At 40.1% G+C, this 15850-nt stretch overlaps 2 protein-coding genes across 3 annotated transcripts in view; one reads left to right on the top strand and one right to left on the bottom strand.

Moving 5' to 3' along the window:
- Window positions 1-197, bottom strand: part of znf750 (zinc finger protein 750) — a 3978-nt gene extending 3781 nt beyond the window's left edge. Inside the window, exon 1 of the mRNA XM_085404124.1 lies at window positions 20-197. The gene's annotated coding sequence lies outside the window, so the exon portion shown is untranslated. The remainder of the gene's footprint in view (window positions 1-19) is intronic.
- Window positions 1-15850, top strand: part of tbcd (tubulin folding cofactor D) — a 25698-nt gene extending 9848 nt beyond the window's left edge. The window contains exons 14-39 of one of the 2 annotated variants that reach the window (XM_085404123.1): window positions 720-876; window positions 4718-4775; window positions 4863-4892; window positions 5243-5328; window positions 6646-6726; window positions 6826-6899; window positions 7041-7158; window positions 8642-8702; window positions 8798-8820; window positions 8909-8940; window positions 9028-9090; window positions 9174-9250; window positions 9534-9615; window positions 9718-9836; window positions 9934-10025; window positions 10368-10508; window positions 11354-11437; window positions 11663-11821; window positions 11992-12130; window positions 14012-14133; window positions 14228-14305; window positions 14396-14482; window positions 14571-14658; window positions 15367-15476; window positions 15556-15640; window positions 15730-15850. In XM_085404123.1, the coding sequence (XP_085260249.1) occupies window positions 720-876; window positions 4718-4775; window positions 4863-4892; window positions 5243-5328; window positions 6646-6726; window positions 6826-6899; window positions 7041-7158; window positions 8642-8702; window positions 8798-8820; window positions 8909-8940; window positions 9028-9090; window positions 9174-9250; window positions 9534-9615; window positions 9718-9836; window positions 9934-10025; window positions 10368-10508; window positions 11354-11437; window positions 11663-11821; window positions 11992-12130; window positions 14012-14133; window positions 14228-14305; window positions 14396-14482; window positions 14571-14658; window positions 15367-15476; window positions 15556-15640; window positions 15730-15750 (2267 nt within the window). In that variant the 3' untranslated portion in view covers window positions 15751-15850. Of the gene's footprint in view, window positions 1-719; window positions 877-4717; window positions 4776-4862; window positions 4893-5242; window positions 5329-6645; window positions 6727-6825; window positions 6900-7040; window positions 7159-8641; window positions 8703-8797; window positions 8821-8908; window positions 8941-9027; window positions 9091-9173; window positions 9251-9533; window positions 9616-9717; window positions 9837-9933; window positions 10026-10367; window positions 10509-11353; window positions 11438-11662; window positions 11822-11991; window positions 12131-14011; window positions 14134-14227; window positions 14306-14395; window positions 14483-14570; window positions 14659-15366; window positions 15477-15555; window positions 15641-15726 lie in introns of both variants that reach the window. The other variant, XM_085404122.1, reaches the window with a different exon arrangement.

The following is a 15850-nucleotide window of genomic DNA, read 5'->3' as shown; positions in this document are numbered from 1 at the left end:
AAAACAAAACAAATCCTACCTTCTCTAGCCAAAGGGTCAGTATCTTATCCTCTTTATCCAGTGGGCTGCTCCACGCTTCACGCCGCACGGCACTTTCTGGTCAGGACACCTCCGTCGGTACGTGCTCGGAGTTCAGAGTGGGTGAACGTGTGTGTGATCATGAATGTGTTTGATATTTGTTGTGTGGTGAGTTTCTATCTCTGAGGAGTTGTCTCACCTGTGGGTGGAGCTTTCATCTAAACAGCAAGGCCCTCGGGCAACACTGATGTACCTGGTATTAGTCAAGCCTCAAGCAATGATTTACATGTGGGGGGGGGTTGCAATCCTTCTTCCCCTTTCTGGTTCCAACTGAACAAATAATGTATATGAAGTTTTAAATAAAGTTTAATAGCAGGCAGGCCATTTATTCTCCTATTAGTCCTTTTTATTTTCTGTTAAAACAAATGTTCTGTTATTATGAAACAGATTTATTTTGATAATCATCCTAAATAACATGCACTTACTATATTGTTCATAATCTGACCTTGAAAAGTCTTATGAACTGGTGCTAGCTTATTTTCATGTTGTATTACTCTCCTTTAATCTGGAATTGCAAAAGTCAAGCTTTGTGAAGATAAAGTAGTGATCTTTGCTTACCAAAAACATTTCATGCAGTTTGTGTAATATATATTTTGGACATTTCTGACAACTTTTCATCTCACTGCGGTGTCTGCTTGCAGTTGTGCCACTCATTATCAAGTCCCTAATCTACGAGGAAAAGAGAGGAGCGTGCAGTGTTGGTTCCAATGTGCGTGATGCTGCCTGCTACGTCTGCTGGTCTTTTGCGAGGGCTTATGAACCCAAGGAGCTCAAACCTTTTGTCACTCAGATTGCCAGGTAACCTTCCCTTATACACATGAAACACTGCTACACATAGGCAATGATGGGAATAACGGCGTTACAAGTAACGGTGCTACTTTTTTCAGTAACGAGTAATCTAACTAATTACAATTCCTATCGTTACAACGCCGTTACCGTTACTGACAAGAAAATGCGGCGCGGTCGCGTTACTATTTTTCAACAAACAGACGGTTGAAGCTGTGTTTAGCTTCCAGCACCTATAATCAGTTGCACGGAAGTAGCTGTAAGTAATCTGGGCGCTACAGCTTTAAGCAGCGGCACGCTCCCACGGGCGGCAATCACTTTCTGGCCGACGATCACTTTTTTGCACAACACCTGGAGCTAAGGGGGCAAAACAATCGCATGAGTGCTGCTGTTTGACTGAGGAAGAATAAAGTAGTTGTGGTAACCCAATCACATGACCACTTAAAGATGACAAAGCAACAAGGTGATATATACCAGTTTTTAAATTGTGTTGATAGGCCACGTAAAACCAGAGTCATGATAAACAATATATACGCATTTTTCCTCAATAGTTTCATCACGTTTACGGTCTAAGGACAGCGCTAGCAAGCACTCTCTGCTTATGACCAAAAAACAAACAAACAAAAAACACCTCTTTCGAGTTGGTGGAAAAATGTCGACCAATCAAAAAATGATATGGCAACCTGACATTTGGTTGTTTACGAATAGGGGGAAGTTTTAGGAGTGATGGCGAGAGAGAGAGAGCAGAAAAAAAGAGAGAGAGCCAGTTTTGAGATGTGAGAGATTTGTGACGTTTAGCGTGTTTGGAGTGTGTAGTTAATGTGTTGTCTTGTGTAGTTAGTGTGTAGTGTTGTGGATAGTTTTGTGTTGTGTGTCCGAGCAATGAGGTGACTGCTATCTGCAGGTATCAAGCTGTGATGTTCTCCTTTATAGTGGACAGAAATTATTTTTTTGGAGTGGCACAAATAATTTGTGTGGCATCTTATTGAATGCAGAACAGCTGATTGTTCTGTAAATAGTTTGAAATGTTTTTTTTTAAAAAGGGTAAAAGGTAAATGGCTGCAAATAACTTGTTGTTTGCAAAACTTGTGCATATGATTTTAAAATTGGCAATTTATATTTGCATTTAAAGTTATGAAATATGATTAAATAAACATGTTTGTGGTTGTTACAGTAAAAGACCTTTTCTACTTGGAATTTATGTTTTTTTTGGTCTGATTTTAGATCAATTGCGTTAATACAGTATATCAAAATGAAAACATAACTGTAAATTCAAACACGTGAGGTTGTGCTGAAAAACAATGATACCAATCAAGGCAAAGTAAATAGTTTTTAACGGTGAAATGTAAAGGAAACATCAAAAGTAGTGAAAAATGGCCAATTATACCCTGGACCCCAGAGGGTTACATTTTTTTTTTAAAGTAAGGCAATAGTTACTTTTCAAGTAATTAATTACTTTTAGAATATTGTAACTCAGTTACTTTTTTTGAAGAAGTAACTAGTAACTATAATTAATTACTTTTTCAAAGTAATTTCACTTGTTATAGAAAATGTATAACAAACCTCATTTCCCCAGAGGAAAACTATTATCGTTATTCCACTAGTAAAATGCAAAATAATTACTTAGAGAATTATCTCCAGTTTCATTAGATTCCTTCAGTACCTTGCTGCGGTTTAATATTCAAGCAAAGTCAGCATTTATCCTCCTGAGCAGTTTAAAGTTAATGCATTTAAGAATTAGAAACACCTTTCTAATTAATATAATACAGTTGAAAATGGAGGATAGAAATTTTGCAAAGAACCGGCTGAAATCAAGAGATCGGTGCACGTGACATGTCAAGTAATCAGTCAAGTCATTTGATTGCAGCTGTTAGGAGTGACATTATCATTACAATTTGCATAGAAACTGCAAGGTGTTTTTACTGCCTCAAACCAGTTTTTCTGTGTCATATCAGTCTTGCATGTCCCCACACAGGCAACATACATCGCCATTTGATAATGTTTTCATGTGTTCAATTTAGAATAGGCTACAAGTTTGGATTTTTATGTTGTAAAAATCAAATAGATTCAGTAAAGCTCCAATTGTCTGAGGCAGTGGGTGGGAAAAGTACTTTTTTGTTGTTGTTGTTTTTAAAGCAAATGCACAACATGGGCTTTATATGCTAAATAAAGGCTATAGTCCTTTTTTTTTTTTTTTTACATAGAACTTTTTATATTACGTTTCGGTTTTGAAATGAGATCCAGTATCTAAAGATCTGCATTCCTGGTTTGCAGGACGTTGACATTTGGAGTATTATCTAGCATATCTGCTAAAGAGCACATTTTGCTCTGTTTTGGTGTTTGACTGAAAAACAGAAGGTTTATAGGTTTGGTGCAGAAAGGTTTATCTCAGTATTTTTTAACCCTGGTGCAGCATGAAGGGAAATTTATTTTAGAAAAACAAGGAACCAAAATCTGGTCTTTTCCTACAATCCTCATCAAATTTATAAAAATGATTTTTATGTTCTGTTACCTTAGACTGCATTATCTCTATTAGCAGTGCATTTCTTTCTGCATGTTTTCCCCTCATGTTGCTGCAGCAGCCGCTATGTTAAACTGCAGGCATTTAGTTAAGACTTCATTTGCATGCAGCATGCTTATACGGGCATGGCAAGAAGTACTGAAATCGTTGTTTGTTTGTTTTTACATGAACATTAACAGACGGTACTTGCTGAGTAAAATGTTTTATATGCCTCACTTTAAAATCAGAACTAGCTCTAAAAATAAAAACCAAGATCGGGAGATTTTCCCATCTAATGAGCAACCATGCAGAGAAGTACGACATCACCCATTGACATGTGTTCAGTCTTTGTTAATAGTAACGGTTTATCTCATCCTTGAGCTCTTTTTCTTGGTGTGCATGTATGGACCTGTGGCCTGTGACTGTGCAGACCAGCTCTGCAGTGTCAGTTTGAACCCCTGCAAATTATCATCAGCAGTCGCGACAACACCCTCCCTTTCTCTAGCCTACAGGACTGCCAGGTTTCGCCTGCTGTTGTAGGTTTCGGTCGCCGTTTGGCAGCAATGCTAAGACAAGCTGGTTCCTGCTCTATTCATCAAAGCTTGATGACATTCACAGAAAACTCACTTTTGTCAGTGGCTTGGGGGCACACTCATGCACTTGTATTCTTACTAACTTAAATAAATAAACTATATACTAATTGTAGCAGTGTTAAAAGTAATTTAGAGTAAGCTTTATGTCTAGAGTTCAGCCAGGAAGTTTGTTTTCTAAACCCTCAGGGTGAGGGCAGTTAGCATAGCCAAATTGGGCAGCTGGTAAATCTCCATGCTGGGATCTTGCTGAAGCTGGGTACATGAAGGGAAAAAGGACAACAGCAGTCAGTCTCAGCCTGTCACAGGTTGGCCCCCACTTAAACGTGGTGTGGGGATATTTAGGTCAGAAGGCAGTCGTGCTTAATCATATTATGGTTTACCGTCTGTGCTGAGAATCTGTGGTTCACAATCACAGTTTGCAATAATGATGTAATTGAAACCTAGCATCTGACTCATCTGTGCGCTCATAAGAATCTGTACACTGTTGGTGAAGATTGAGGTTAATTTCACAGGAATGGGGCAGTCTAACATTTATATTAGTATATTTTTAATTCCATATGCATAAAAACTGTATTTAAGCGTTAACTACAGAATTTTCTAAAATTGAAGTATCCGTCAAGCAGAAAAATTATAAAAACAAAGTACAAGAAGGCTGATTCATCTTTACTTAACGCCCTGTGACAAGAAAAAGTTATTACCTTCTCCAACACGTTTGGTGGCGGTTGAATGTATTTAACATATACTTTGTGTCTTTCTGCAGTGCTTTGCTGATCACTGCTGTGTTTGATCGAAATGTTAACTGCCGCAGAGCTGCATCTGTAAGTTCTCTTTTCGACATCCCATGCTTTCCTAACTAAGACATACAGTTACAGGACAGCAGTTCATTTTGTCTCTTTTTGTCCCAGGCTGCCTTCCAGGAGAATGTCGGCAGACAGGTTTGTGACCTCAGTATTGACTACATGAACATTGTGACTAACAGAATCGCTGTGATTTGAAGCTTATTTGTTGCCAAATATCTAGCTCATGCTCAAACTTGCCTTGTTAGTGAGAACCTTTTAAGTAAAGAAATAGCCTCCCAGTATGGCTGCAGGGCACCAGCAAAAGCTTGATTTGCAAGTAGACCTCGAGCAATAACTCTGTGAGATCGTTTCTTGAATTTGGAACCTAACTGTGTGTTTTCTATCTCATAATCATGAGCTCAGTGTTTAATAATATGAGCAACCTTTAATTAATGAAATGCAGTAGAAACATCTCAGCACTTTCTTGGTTTCTTGTGTCTCAATAGGGGACATTTCCTCATGGTATTGACATCTTAACAACAGCAGACTACTATGCAGTTGGTAATCTCAACAACTGCTACCTGAACATCAGGTAAGAAACACTGCACAAATCACAGTAGCCTAAAAAATAAATGTTGTAAACAGGTAATACATTTTCTTTTCACACTGGCACAGCACAGAATTAAATCTCAGTTTTTCCTAACATTACTGTTTATGTGTGTTGTCCCTAATTAAAAATATCTTATCTCACTATAAGTGACAAGCAAGAAAAAAATCATTCGGGCCAAAAGTGGGTTGTGTACTCTCTCTCTGGAACAGCGGTCCCCAACCTTTTTTGCGCCACGGACCGGTTTATGCCCGACAATATTGTCACGGACCGGCCTTTAAGGTGTCGCGGATAATTACAACAAAATAAAACTAGTACCGGTACCGAAAAAAAGAAGATTTATTCATAACACACGTGAAAAGACCCAGGAAAACAGAGTTAATGATAAAAACGATAACAAAATACCGCTGAAAACCGATAAAAACCCTGAAAACCATACATTTCACACCCGAGCCTCAAGTCTTGCGGCCCGGTACCAAACGACTCACGGACCGGTACCGGTCCGAGGCCCGGGGGTTGGGGACCGCTGCTCTAGAAGATAGACCCTGCCTCCCACTCTAAAAAGAGAAACCTGTCCAGAAATGTCATAATCTTGGATTCTTCTTTGACTGATGACAAAATAAGGTCACACTTTATTATGTCTATAAGAAAATTACACTTTTTTCCATTTTATACTATAGTAAACACTTTCCTTATTTCTTGATTAATCAGTTTCAAGACCTTTTCAGTACAGCAAACTGGTCTTTGTGTGCACTGCAGTCTTATTCAGAGTGAAATAGACAGTAAACCATGGCATGCTTCAGGGAGTGGCTACCTTGTGATTGACAAGTTGCCACAACACGAGCACACCTCATCTTTGCTATGTCAATGGGCTCCACTCTTCACTCGCTTCAAATTAACCTTTTACATAAAGTGTACAGTCCATCATCACATCATCACATGACCTTGGGTTAAGGTAACTGAGTTGTAACGGCACCAAAAATCTTAATATTATAACCCAGTATATACACATACACATTTGATAAAGTGTATATTGAAGCCAGTGCAGAAAAACTTTAGCCTTTACAAGAATCTGCACCTTTGGCAGGAATGTGTCACCAACTTAGTAAACATTTAAGCGGTGAAAACGAATAAAGATGCTAGCCTCAGGGCATGAATGAATACAGAACGAGGAAGGAACATAGCACAGTGATAGCAGATGTGATTTAAGTGTGGCTAAACTGATGTTTGCATTCTATTGGTTACCAAAACATGCATAAAACTGTTATGTGTGTTGTTATTTTTTTATTACTTGTCTCAAAGTGTCTATATAGCAGGTTTCCCAGAGTACACCAAATCCATGATCGACCATTTAGTAGCTATGAAGATCAACCACTGGGATGGGTAAGTACTTGCATTAATAATGCTGCCAAATGTGAAAAGGACACTGTTTTGTTTTCACTTATTTATTTATCTATTTATCTTTGTGTATATATTTTGCAGTATGATTCGAGAGCTTGCCACTAAAGCTCTCCACAACTTGACGCCTCAAGTGCCTGATTATATGGCAGCAACAGGTAAACAATGTCACCCTACCTGTTCCTCAGTCAATGTTTGCCTTTTAGTTCAACTGCTAAATGCTTTATGAAACTGAATGAAACCTTCAATTAAAAATAAAGAGTGGAAATTTTATACTCCCCCTCCCTGCTCGGTTTCAGTTTTACCGCAGCTGTTGAAAATGGCCGTGGGTATTGATCTCCATGGCCGGCATGGAGCCATCCAGGCTTGCGGGCAGATCACACATGCTCTGTACAAAGTGGGCCTTCAAACCAACAGGTAGGCTTTATATACACAATAAAAGTAGCATTAGCTAGGGTTGGTCTAGAACTGAAACTTCTTTTTAAACCTTAATATACACGGGTTAAAAACACTTTTTAATCAGAGTAAAGCATTAAGTCAGTTAAACTTCTGGCATATTAAAGTGGTCGTTTAAGTAGCAGAGGGGGTTGTTGGTTTGATTCTCATGCTTTGGTGTTAATTAAATTAACAACAGGTGCACTAGAGGGGAAACAATGACACAACGCCCAACACAGGAATGGTTTTACAGACCACTTCTACATTTTGCTAGTTTAAGTGTCACTACTGCTAGCATGAGGCCATACCTCACTGGACCTTGCAGAGGTTTCACTGGTAGTCCTCCAGGATGGCGCATCAATATGTGCCACTGGCAAAGGATTTACTATATCACCCAGCACAGTCTCAGGAGCATGGAGGAGTTTCCAGGAGGCAGACAGTTACTGTAAGAGAGCTGGACAGGGTCGTAGAAGGTCGTTAACCCCTTAACAGGACTGATATCTGCTCCGCCTATCTGCTTGTGTAAGAAGGAAGAAAATGAGCACTACCAGAGCCCTATAAAATGACCTCCAGCAGGCCACTAGTGTGAATATCTCTGACAAAACAATGAGAAAAAGCCTTCATGAGGCTGGCCTAAGGGCCTTACAGCCTGTAGCACCCCGTGCTCGTAGCCCAATTAGCATTTGCTATAAAATACCACATTTGGCAGGACCGTGTGCTTTTCACAGATTAGAGCAGGTTCACCCTGAGCACACATGACAGACGTGAATGGATCTGGAGAAGCCAAGGAAAATATTGATTCCTGTGACATCATTCAGTATATGGTGGTGTGTCATTGATGGTTTGGGGAGACACATCTATGGAGGGATGCACAGACCTCTACAGGCTAGCCAACAGCACACTGACTGCCATTAAGTATCAGGATGAAATTCTTGGACTCATTGCCAGACCCTATACTGGCGCTTTGGGTCCTGGCATTCTCCTGGTGGACAAGAATGTCCGACCTCATGTGTCCAGGCAGTTCCTGGAGGACGATGATACCCTTGACTGGCCCCCACAATCACCTGACCTAAATCCAGTAGAGCACCTTTGGTACATTATATTTTGGTCAATCTGATGCCACCAGGTAGTACAAGATCTCAGTGATGCCCTGATTGAAATCAGGGACGAGATTCCCCCAGGACTCTATCTTTCATCTCATTAGAAGCATGCCCTGATGTTGTCAGGCATGCATGGAAGCACATCGGGCCATACAAATTTCAGTAAAATGGACTCCCTGAATATGGCATCTTTTTGTTACTAACACATTACTGAGTCCTTATCAATATAGATAACCCATAACGATTTGATGTGTTTTCAAAGTGTCCATGTAATTGTTTTAGCAGCGTGCTTTGACAGTGCCCTGTAAGCCTTTGGCACATTAAATGATGGCACTATTAAAATCGGGCTTGTATTTGTCCCATAGGACTGTGGTGGACATGATTTCTCCAGAATGTGTGGATGCTTTAAAGAACATTCACCAAATGGTAAGTGCATGAACTTAAAAATAGTTTCAAGATTAACTTCAAATTAAACAAACTTTGCTCTTCTTGCTCATTTAAATTTGTTGGCCCACTTTCAGCTACACGACCGAAAACAGTACAGGTATGCTGAAATAATCTGTTTAGCTTTGCAGTATGGCAGATCAGTAATATATTACTCGTATTACAATTATGTTTATTTTGTTACATAGGGGCTTTGGTGGAGAGCTGATGAGACCAGCAAGTAAGTTTACATTCAAAGTTGGAATTTAAAAAATAGTTGCATGACATGCTGACGATTCCTGATTGTTTGTTTTTTATTTTTTCACAGTTTGTAGTCTTATAGAAAAGCTGTCCCTGTCCAAAATGCCTTTCAAGAACGACCCCATCATTAGTAAGGCAGTTCTTTACAGCACTGAGGTTTTGCTTTTCTTTTTTTTTCCAACATCACAGCTAACAGTATGTATTATGTTACAGCTGGCTGGCAGTGGATTATAGACGACACCATAAAGACTCTTCATCTTGTTTCTAGTGGAGCAAAGGATGGCATTATGGTAAGCTTAATGCCTTTTCATTCTTCTCTAATGTTGAGGTCATTCCAGGAACCAGTGAGAATGATGATGCTCATTTTTATACGTCAGTTATATCTGTTTATTGTAACCAATCAATAGAGCAAAACACAGGTATCTGTAGTATAAGGTAAAGTGGTTGCTCCACCAGAGTGTGTACTAGTTTGGTCATTTTCAAAGCTGTGGAATCAAATACTGTCACCATTTGTTTATTTGTGGACTATTTTCTGTTTTCTACTCTCTGGCCTTCCCTTTCCTGTGTCTGCAGGCTGCACTTGTATCAGCCTTGTCTGCCTTGTGTGAGGAGTACTACCAGGCCAGTCCAGGCCAGGCTGACCCACAAATGCAAGGTAGCTTAGCTATGGTTTTCTCATTATTCTATAACCAAATATGGATTTCATCTGTATGATTTGGTTAATGTCTGTAACATGTCCGTGTCCTTACATGTTTAGATGCTCTGGTGTCTCAGTACACTGAAGGGCTTAACAACCCACAGATGCTCACTCGTTGCGGATCTGCCCTGGCCCTCGGCTGTCTGCCAAAATTTATGATCCATGGCAAATTGAAGCAGGTGTGTTTGAAGTGTGTCCACACTTTCATTTTCAAGCTGTTTTCCATCTAGCTGTCTCTGCATTTTAGGTATAAATTGGTTTGTGTGTTTGCGATAGATCATTGAAGGCCTTCGGCAGCTGTGCGCTGAAACCCAGAAGGAAGGGACTTTTACTGAGGCGAGGAGAGATGCAATCACATCAGTAGCTCAGTGAGTATTCATATGCACACGCTTATTGCCTTCTCATCTTCTATCTACATTTTTTTCTACCCTGTTGTTTCTTTGGTGTGTATTTGTGCACTGTTATGTTTGTTTGTCTGTCCTCGGCTCTTTGCCTGCTAGTTTAAACACGTGGATATGTAGACAGTGGTGCTAAAATAAACAATTGGCCGACTATACCTGCAGGACCTGAAGGGCATGTCTGGCCATTTCTCCGATAGCATCTTTCCTCAAAATTCTAATTTAATTTCTTTGCTGTGGTTTGTGTATATTTCTCGTTGTCCTTTTAAATTATGTTTTGATTTGCAAACTGTTTTTCATTTTCTCCACCAGAGTGAGTGTGAAAGCAGGCGCATGTGCTGAAGGCTCTCCGGACTCTACCCTGTGCTCTGCAAATGTAGATGAGGTGTATGGCACTCTCCTCTCCAGTATGGTCGATTACACCACCGACAGCAGAGGGGATGTCGGGGCCTGGTGAGTGAAATTGCTCCTCAAAGGCACATATGTTCTTTTAACCGCCTCGGGGAGGAAGAATTCTTCCCCATTGAGACGTCTGGTCTTCTGTCCCTCCACAAAGGGACGTGCCCATGTCACAGGTAGCTCCAGGCCACGGTTACCGACACGCCTGGAATGTCACCAGGCTTGTCACTTGTCTCCAACATGGGATGGGCTGCTTGCTTTACACTGTCTAGTAATCTTGTTATTTCCTTCTTTCTCTTGAATCGCTTTTCTTCCTTGTTTACCTGCAATCTTTTTTTTTTTCTTTCGTAATAACACTGAATGAAGACAGTCCTTCCCTTATTTTCATCATATATAATCAAGAATTCACAAGTTGCTTGTGTTTAAGTTTTGAATAAACACCCTGATCAGCATTTCACATAAACAAATTGTGCCCTTTAGCCATGAAACTAATTTGACTGTAAAACTGCAGAATCCTGTAAAACTGCAACGGTCTTCTGTTGTTTATGCGGCTGTAGCTCAGCAGGTAGAGCAGTTCAAATACTGACTGGAAGGTTGGTGGTTTGATCCCCTGGTTTGATCCCTTGATGAATCCATCAGAGGGTGAATGTGTGTAACATTAGATAGAAAGCACTTAAGCATAGAAAAAAAAGTGATTGAATGAGTAAGAGTGAATGGGTGAATCAGGCATGTAGTATAAAGCGCTTTGAGTGCCCAGATGGAGTAGAAAACGACTATATAAGTTCCAGTCCATTTAGATTACCTTAAAAAAAAGTAATAGATTGATAGATTTAATAGAAAGTGGTGGGGTTTATTCAAGCCCATGCCATTTAAATATACTGTGTGTGTCACTTGCTCAGGGTCAGAGAGGCGGCAATGACTAGTCTGAAAGATGTGACTATGCTGGTGGCTAGCAGTGCTCCAGAAATCCTTTCAGCAGACATGTGAGTACGAATCTTTAATTATTTAAATATGTTCTGTTTTTTCTGTATGTTCTAGGCTCTCCAACTTTACTTTTACTGTTTATTGTTGTCATATAAATTATATCCAATGTTGCCTTTGAGCTTCTTGTAGTTCAAGATCTTTTTTCTTAAGTCTTGATGGCAGCAAAACTTGTATAAACACAACTGTGAGAGAATAGTGTCTTTATTTCACACTAATGTATGTAGGGTGAAATGTATGATGTGCTGCCTGGCCCAGCAATCTGCCGAGAAGATTGATCGCTACAGAGCCCACGCTGGCACCATCTTCCTTCACCTCCTTCACAGCACAGATCCTGTAGTACCTCACATTCCCCACCGAGAGGAGCTGTTGGGCATTTTCCCCATGTGAGTCACTACCACAGTTAACCAGTAGCTTTAGGAGCTTTAATAATTGCTATAATTTTAACCAGCCTTTTGTGTTTGGTCGGTTTTGGCACATGCACATGCAGTTTAACAGTGTTTCGTAGATGACAGCTTTATTTGCTGATCTGTGACCCATTTGCTCTGTGTTTCAGTGAGACCACAACCACTCTGAACTGGAATGCTCCATCTCACGCTTTCAAGTATATCGCCCAGCTGCTGGGATTGTTTGAGTATCAGTACCACACTCTGCTGGGGCTCACCGTGTCTGTGGGAGGAATCACAGAGTCCACAGTAGGTGGAGAAGTTGAATATTGTCAAATCTTTACATTGTTATGTGCAGATGGGTGATAGTTTTAATCTGTAAACGTCTAAAAGGTTGGCAGTGAGGGATTTAGAGATTTTCACCTATTGAGCTGTAAAGTTTGATCACCGGTAGGAATGATTTCCTGCTTCTGTGGCTGTCCACTACCCTGAGTCTGCTCCCACAGCAAAGGGGATCGCACTGGCTAACACAGACTCGAAAGACATCATCCGGTAGATGTTAAAGAACTCAGTCGTCTCAGAAAAGAGGGACAAATTTAGCACCTCTTATTGTGGGCTTTTGTGTTTTTAATGAAGTCCAGTAGATGTTTAATGATATTTGTGCGTAGAATAAAGCAGTGGCTTATTATAGAAATGTACTTTTCAGCATTAAACATCCCACAATAAGATCAACACACAATAAGATTTGTGTTGATACTCAGGTTGAGTTTAGACCAGCAGGGGGAGCTATCAGTCTGATGCACTCTGATCTCGTGTCTGACGTATAACACCTGCCTTTACGGCAGTCCATCGAGTCATTGATACCAGCTATGTTACTCATCTCCACCTGATTACGTCTTGTCTTTTTTATGGCCAAGCGTGAGTCAGACTTACCTACAGATTCAAAATGGGAACATCCCATAGGTTGTATCTGGAGTTTAGCTAATTTCCTGTCCTAATATTTTACTCAACGTCAGTCGGGAGACTCAGCTGGGGTTGATCAAGTTTCCCCCCTTCGTCTGTTATGACCTAACCTGTTAAAACCAATCACTCGGAGGAGAACTTGCACACACAAATTGGAGCCAGTTAGGTTATTTCTTAGCTTTTAGTGTTTATAGATGTACTAAAGAAAATAAGTTTAATGCTTGTAATAGCAGCAGTGGGGCCAGTAAAGTCAAACTTGTCTTCCAGTGGTGGCCTAAATATATTCCCCAAGAGGCAATCAAGCTCTCGTCCTGGTCTTCCAGTGGTTTTTACTGCAGATACATCCTCAGAGATGAGAAGTAGTGATATGTTTGCACAGGGTTGCATTTAGGAAACTGAGCCAAGACTGCATCAATCCATGGGCCAAGAATACTGTTCTCACACCACAGGCACATATTCACACAGGCCAGAGAGACATGAAGCATCTACCAACTTTCCAGGAATTGTGTGGACGTAGATGGCCCACATGACCCTGAAAAAGAGCAGCCACACAACAGAAAAAAGTTGGAGGCGTAAAACAGAAAATTAACCACTGAAACATTAAAAACTGTTATTATTATGTGTATATATGTGCATTAATGTGGATGAGATTTTCAGCCAAGAGTTTCTTAGTAACTCTGTTTATAGGGCATTGTGCAACTATATTATGTTGCTATCTTGCAAATGTCAAGATTTGACACTTTCTTCGCTGTGGTCTGATAATATCTGATGCTTTTCTTTCCCAGGCTCCTCAAGTTTGCACTCGCTCAGCAATAACTTCACAGTAATTTTAATATTATAGTCCAGGTTTCTGTTTTTTCTCAGTTTTTTTCTATTTACATTTCCTACCTTTGCCTTTGAATGACAGGAAAAGAGTCGTAACACGGCAGTGTTTTTGTACTGCATGTACACGTACTCTTGGGTTGTCAATCTGTCCTGTCTTATTGAATTTATTGTCTCTTAAACACCGTGAGACACTTTTTTCCATTTGGAACAAGCATTAAACTATAGACACGGACCTTACAGTGGCCAAAACTTGGGTGTTATTATGTATGATCAGTTAAAATGATGTAGTTTTATATACAAAAAGCTCAGACTTCATCTTCACTGTGACATCATACTGTTTTACAATAACACTTTATTTATTTTTTTATATATATTTACTAGTTTTTTTCTGTTTCTGTTTAGGTGCATTTCTCTTCCCAGTCTCTGTTTGACCATCTGAAATTGATTCAGAGCGATAGTGCTGCTCTGGGACAATTTGGAGAAACGTTGCTGAGGATCTTCAGAGACAATCTTCACAATGACAGGTACGTGATGATGTGAGGCTTTTTTTTATCTGTCCTGTTTTCAGTACATTACACTTGTAAAAGCTGCATATATTCTCTTTTCTTTTCCTTTTAGAGTGTCCGTTTCCTTTCTTAAGATGCTCAATCAGATTCTTGCTAACAGCTGCTTCGAAATATTCACCATGCAAGAGAAGTGAGTGCTGTGATTTGTTTTTCTTTCTTTGTATTAAACTAAATGTGGATGTTTGTCAGAGCTAAACTTTTTCTGCCTGTGTTTTCTTAGTCATCCGTTCTGTGTGGACCTTTTGGCCCTTTGCAAAGAATTCAAGAAGTCCAAAGACATTTCCAAGCTGCGAGCATGTATATCAGTGTAAGTCTCTGTCTCACTGATAAATGCACACATGATGCAAATCGCTAAAGCTAAATGTATGTTGACTATGCCGGTTTGTGTTTCCCAGTTTATGTGGGCTGATCCAGTTCCAAGGTGAGGTGAGAAAGAAGGTTTTGTCCCAGCTGCTGCTGCTGCTCTGCCATTCATTTCCTGTGGTAGGTTTACTTGGAGCGTGCACCGCTATCCTTGAAGCAGGATTGTTGGGTTTTTTTGATCAACAGTTTCATCCAGGTGGAAAGATCTCAACACCTAATTACTGTACATTCAGCTTTGTTTATGTTTTTTGTATATTTATAGCCAGCTCTAAGGAAAACTAGAGCCCCATCACGTTGTATTTTTGAGTGGACTAAAGGGGACCTATTGTGCTTTTCCTTATTTTGTCACGCTGTTACAGAGTGCAAAATTGGCTTTCAGACTTCTCTAAACACAGTTTCTAGTTTCTTCTGCTCTGAAAAGCCCTGGCAGTGAGCACATAAGCCCCACCCACCTGCTGATCAAAGCTTTTGTTTGTGAGAGGCAACCTATCAGAAGGAAGGGGCCTCAAAGCAAGAGGAGCTAAAACAGCTTTTTTTCCTCCAGACAGTGTATCAACAGAACTGTATTAGTATTAGATATATGAATCCTTTTGAACTGTGAATCATGCAAAGCTACTCAAGTAGAGTCCAAGAATAAAAATAAATGTGAGCATAACGTGCTCGCTTTTAATGAATGGATGAATTGATATGCATGTGGCTTTGGACACATGCAGGGTGATGATTATTGTCATCAGGTCTAGTTCTCAGTTTATATGTTTGGATCAAGCATAGCTGATTGCTGGAATAGCTCTTGACTCTTGTTCTAATTTGTATTTCTCACAACTGTAGATAAGAAAGACCACAGCCAGCCAGATGTATGAGATGCTTCTGACCTACGATGATGTTGTTGATCCAGAGGTGTTGGATGATGCCATGACTTTGCTAAGTGACACTAACTGGTAAGTAGTCATACTGGAGGCAGCTGTTAAATAAACTGACTATAAGCAGTATGTAAAACGTTGCCATGCTCCTTTCCAGGGAAAGCGACCTCGCCACAGTTCGGCCACATAGGAATCAGCTTTGCGACTGGTTAGGAGTCCCCAGGCCACAACCAGTTACAAAGGTAACCATTTAGCGTAATTATTGAGAGTTTAGAGCACAAGGCAAACAAATTGAATTGAGTTGATCCTAACTGCTGTCTTTAATCAGCAGGGCCCTGTCCAGGTTTCCTGATCACTCACAGGAAATGAAGAACACCCCATGTCAGGTAGCTCTTCTAACTGCCAATAAAACACATGGAAACAGTCGAAATACAATAAATGTATAAAAGAAA

Source organism: Rhamphochromis longiceps, linkage group LG4 (genome assembly GCF_057381845.1).
Source record: "Rhamphochromis longiceps isolate RC_006_pf linkage group LG4, R_longiceps_female_GT1.1, whole genome shotgun sequence".
Classification (NCBI taxonomy): domain Eukaryota; kingdom Metazoa; phylum Chordata; class Actinopteri; order Cichliformes; family Cichlidae; genus Rhamphochromis; species Rhamphochromis longiceps.
The sequence above is the reverse complement of the archived record's forward strand: the minus strand, read 5'-3'. Positions and strand labels throughout refer to the sequence as shown.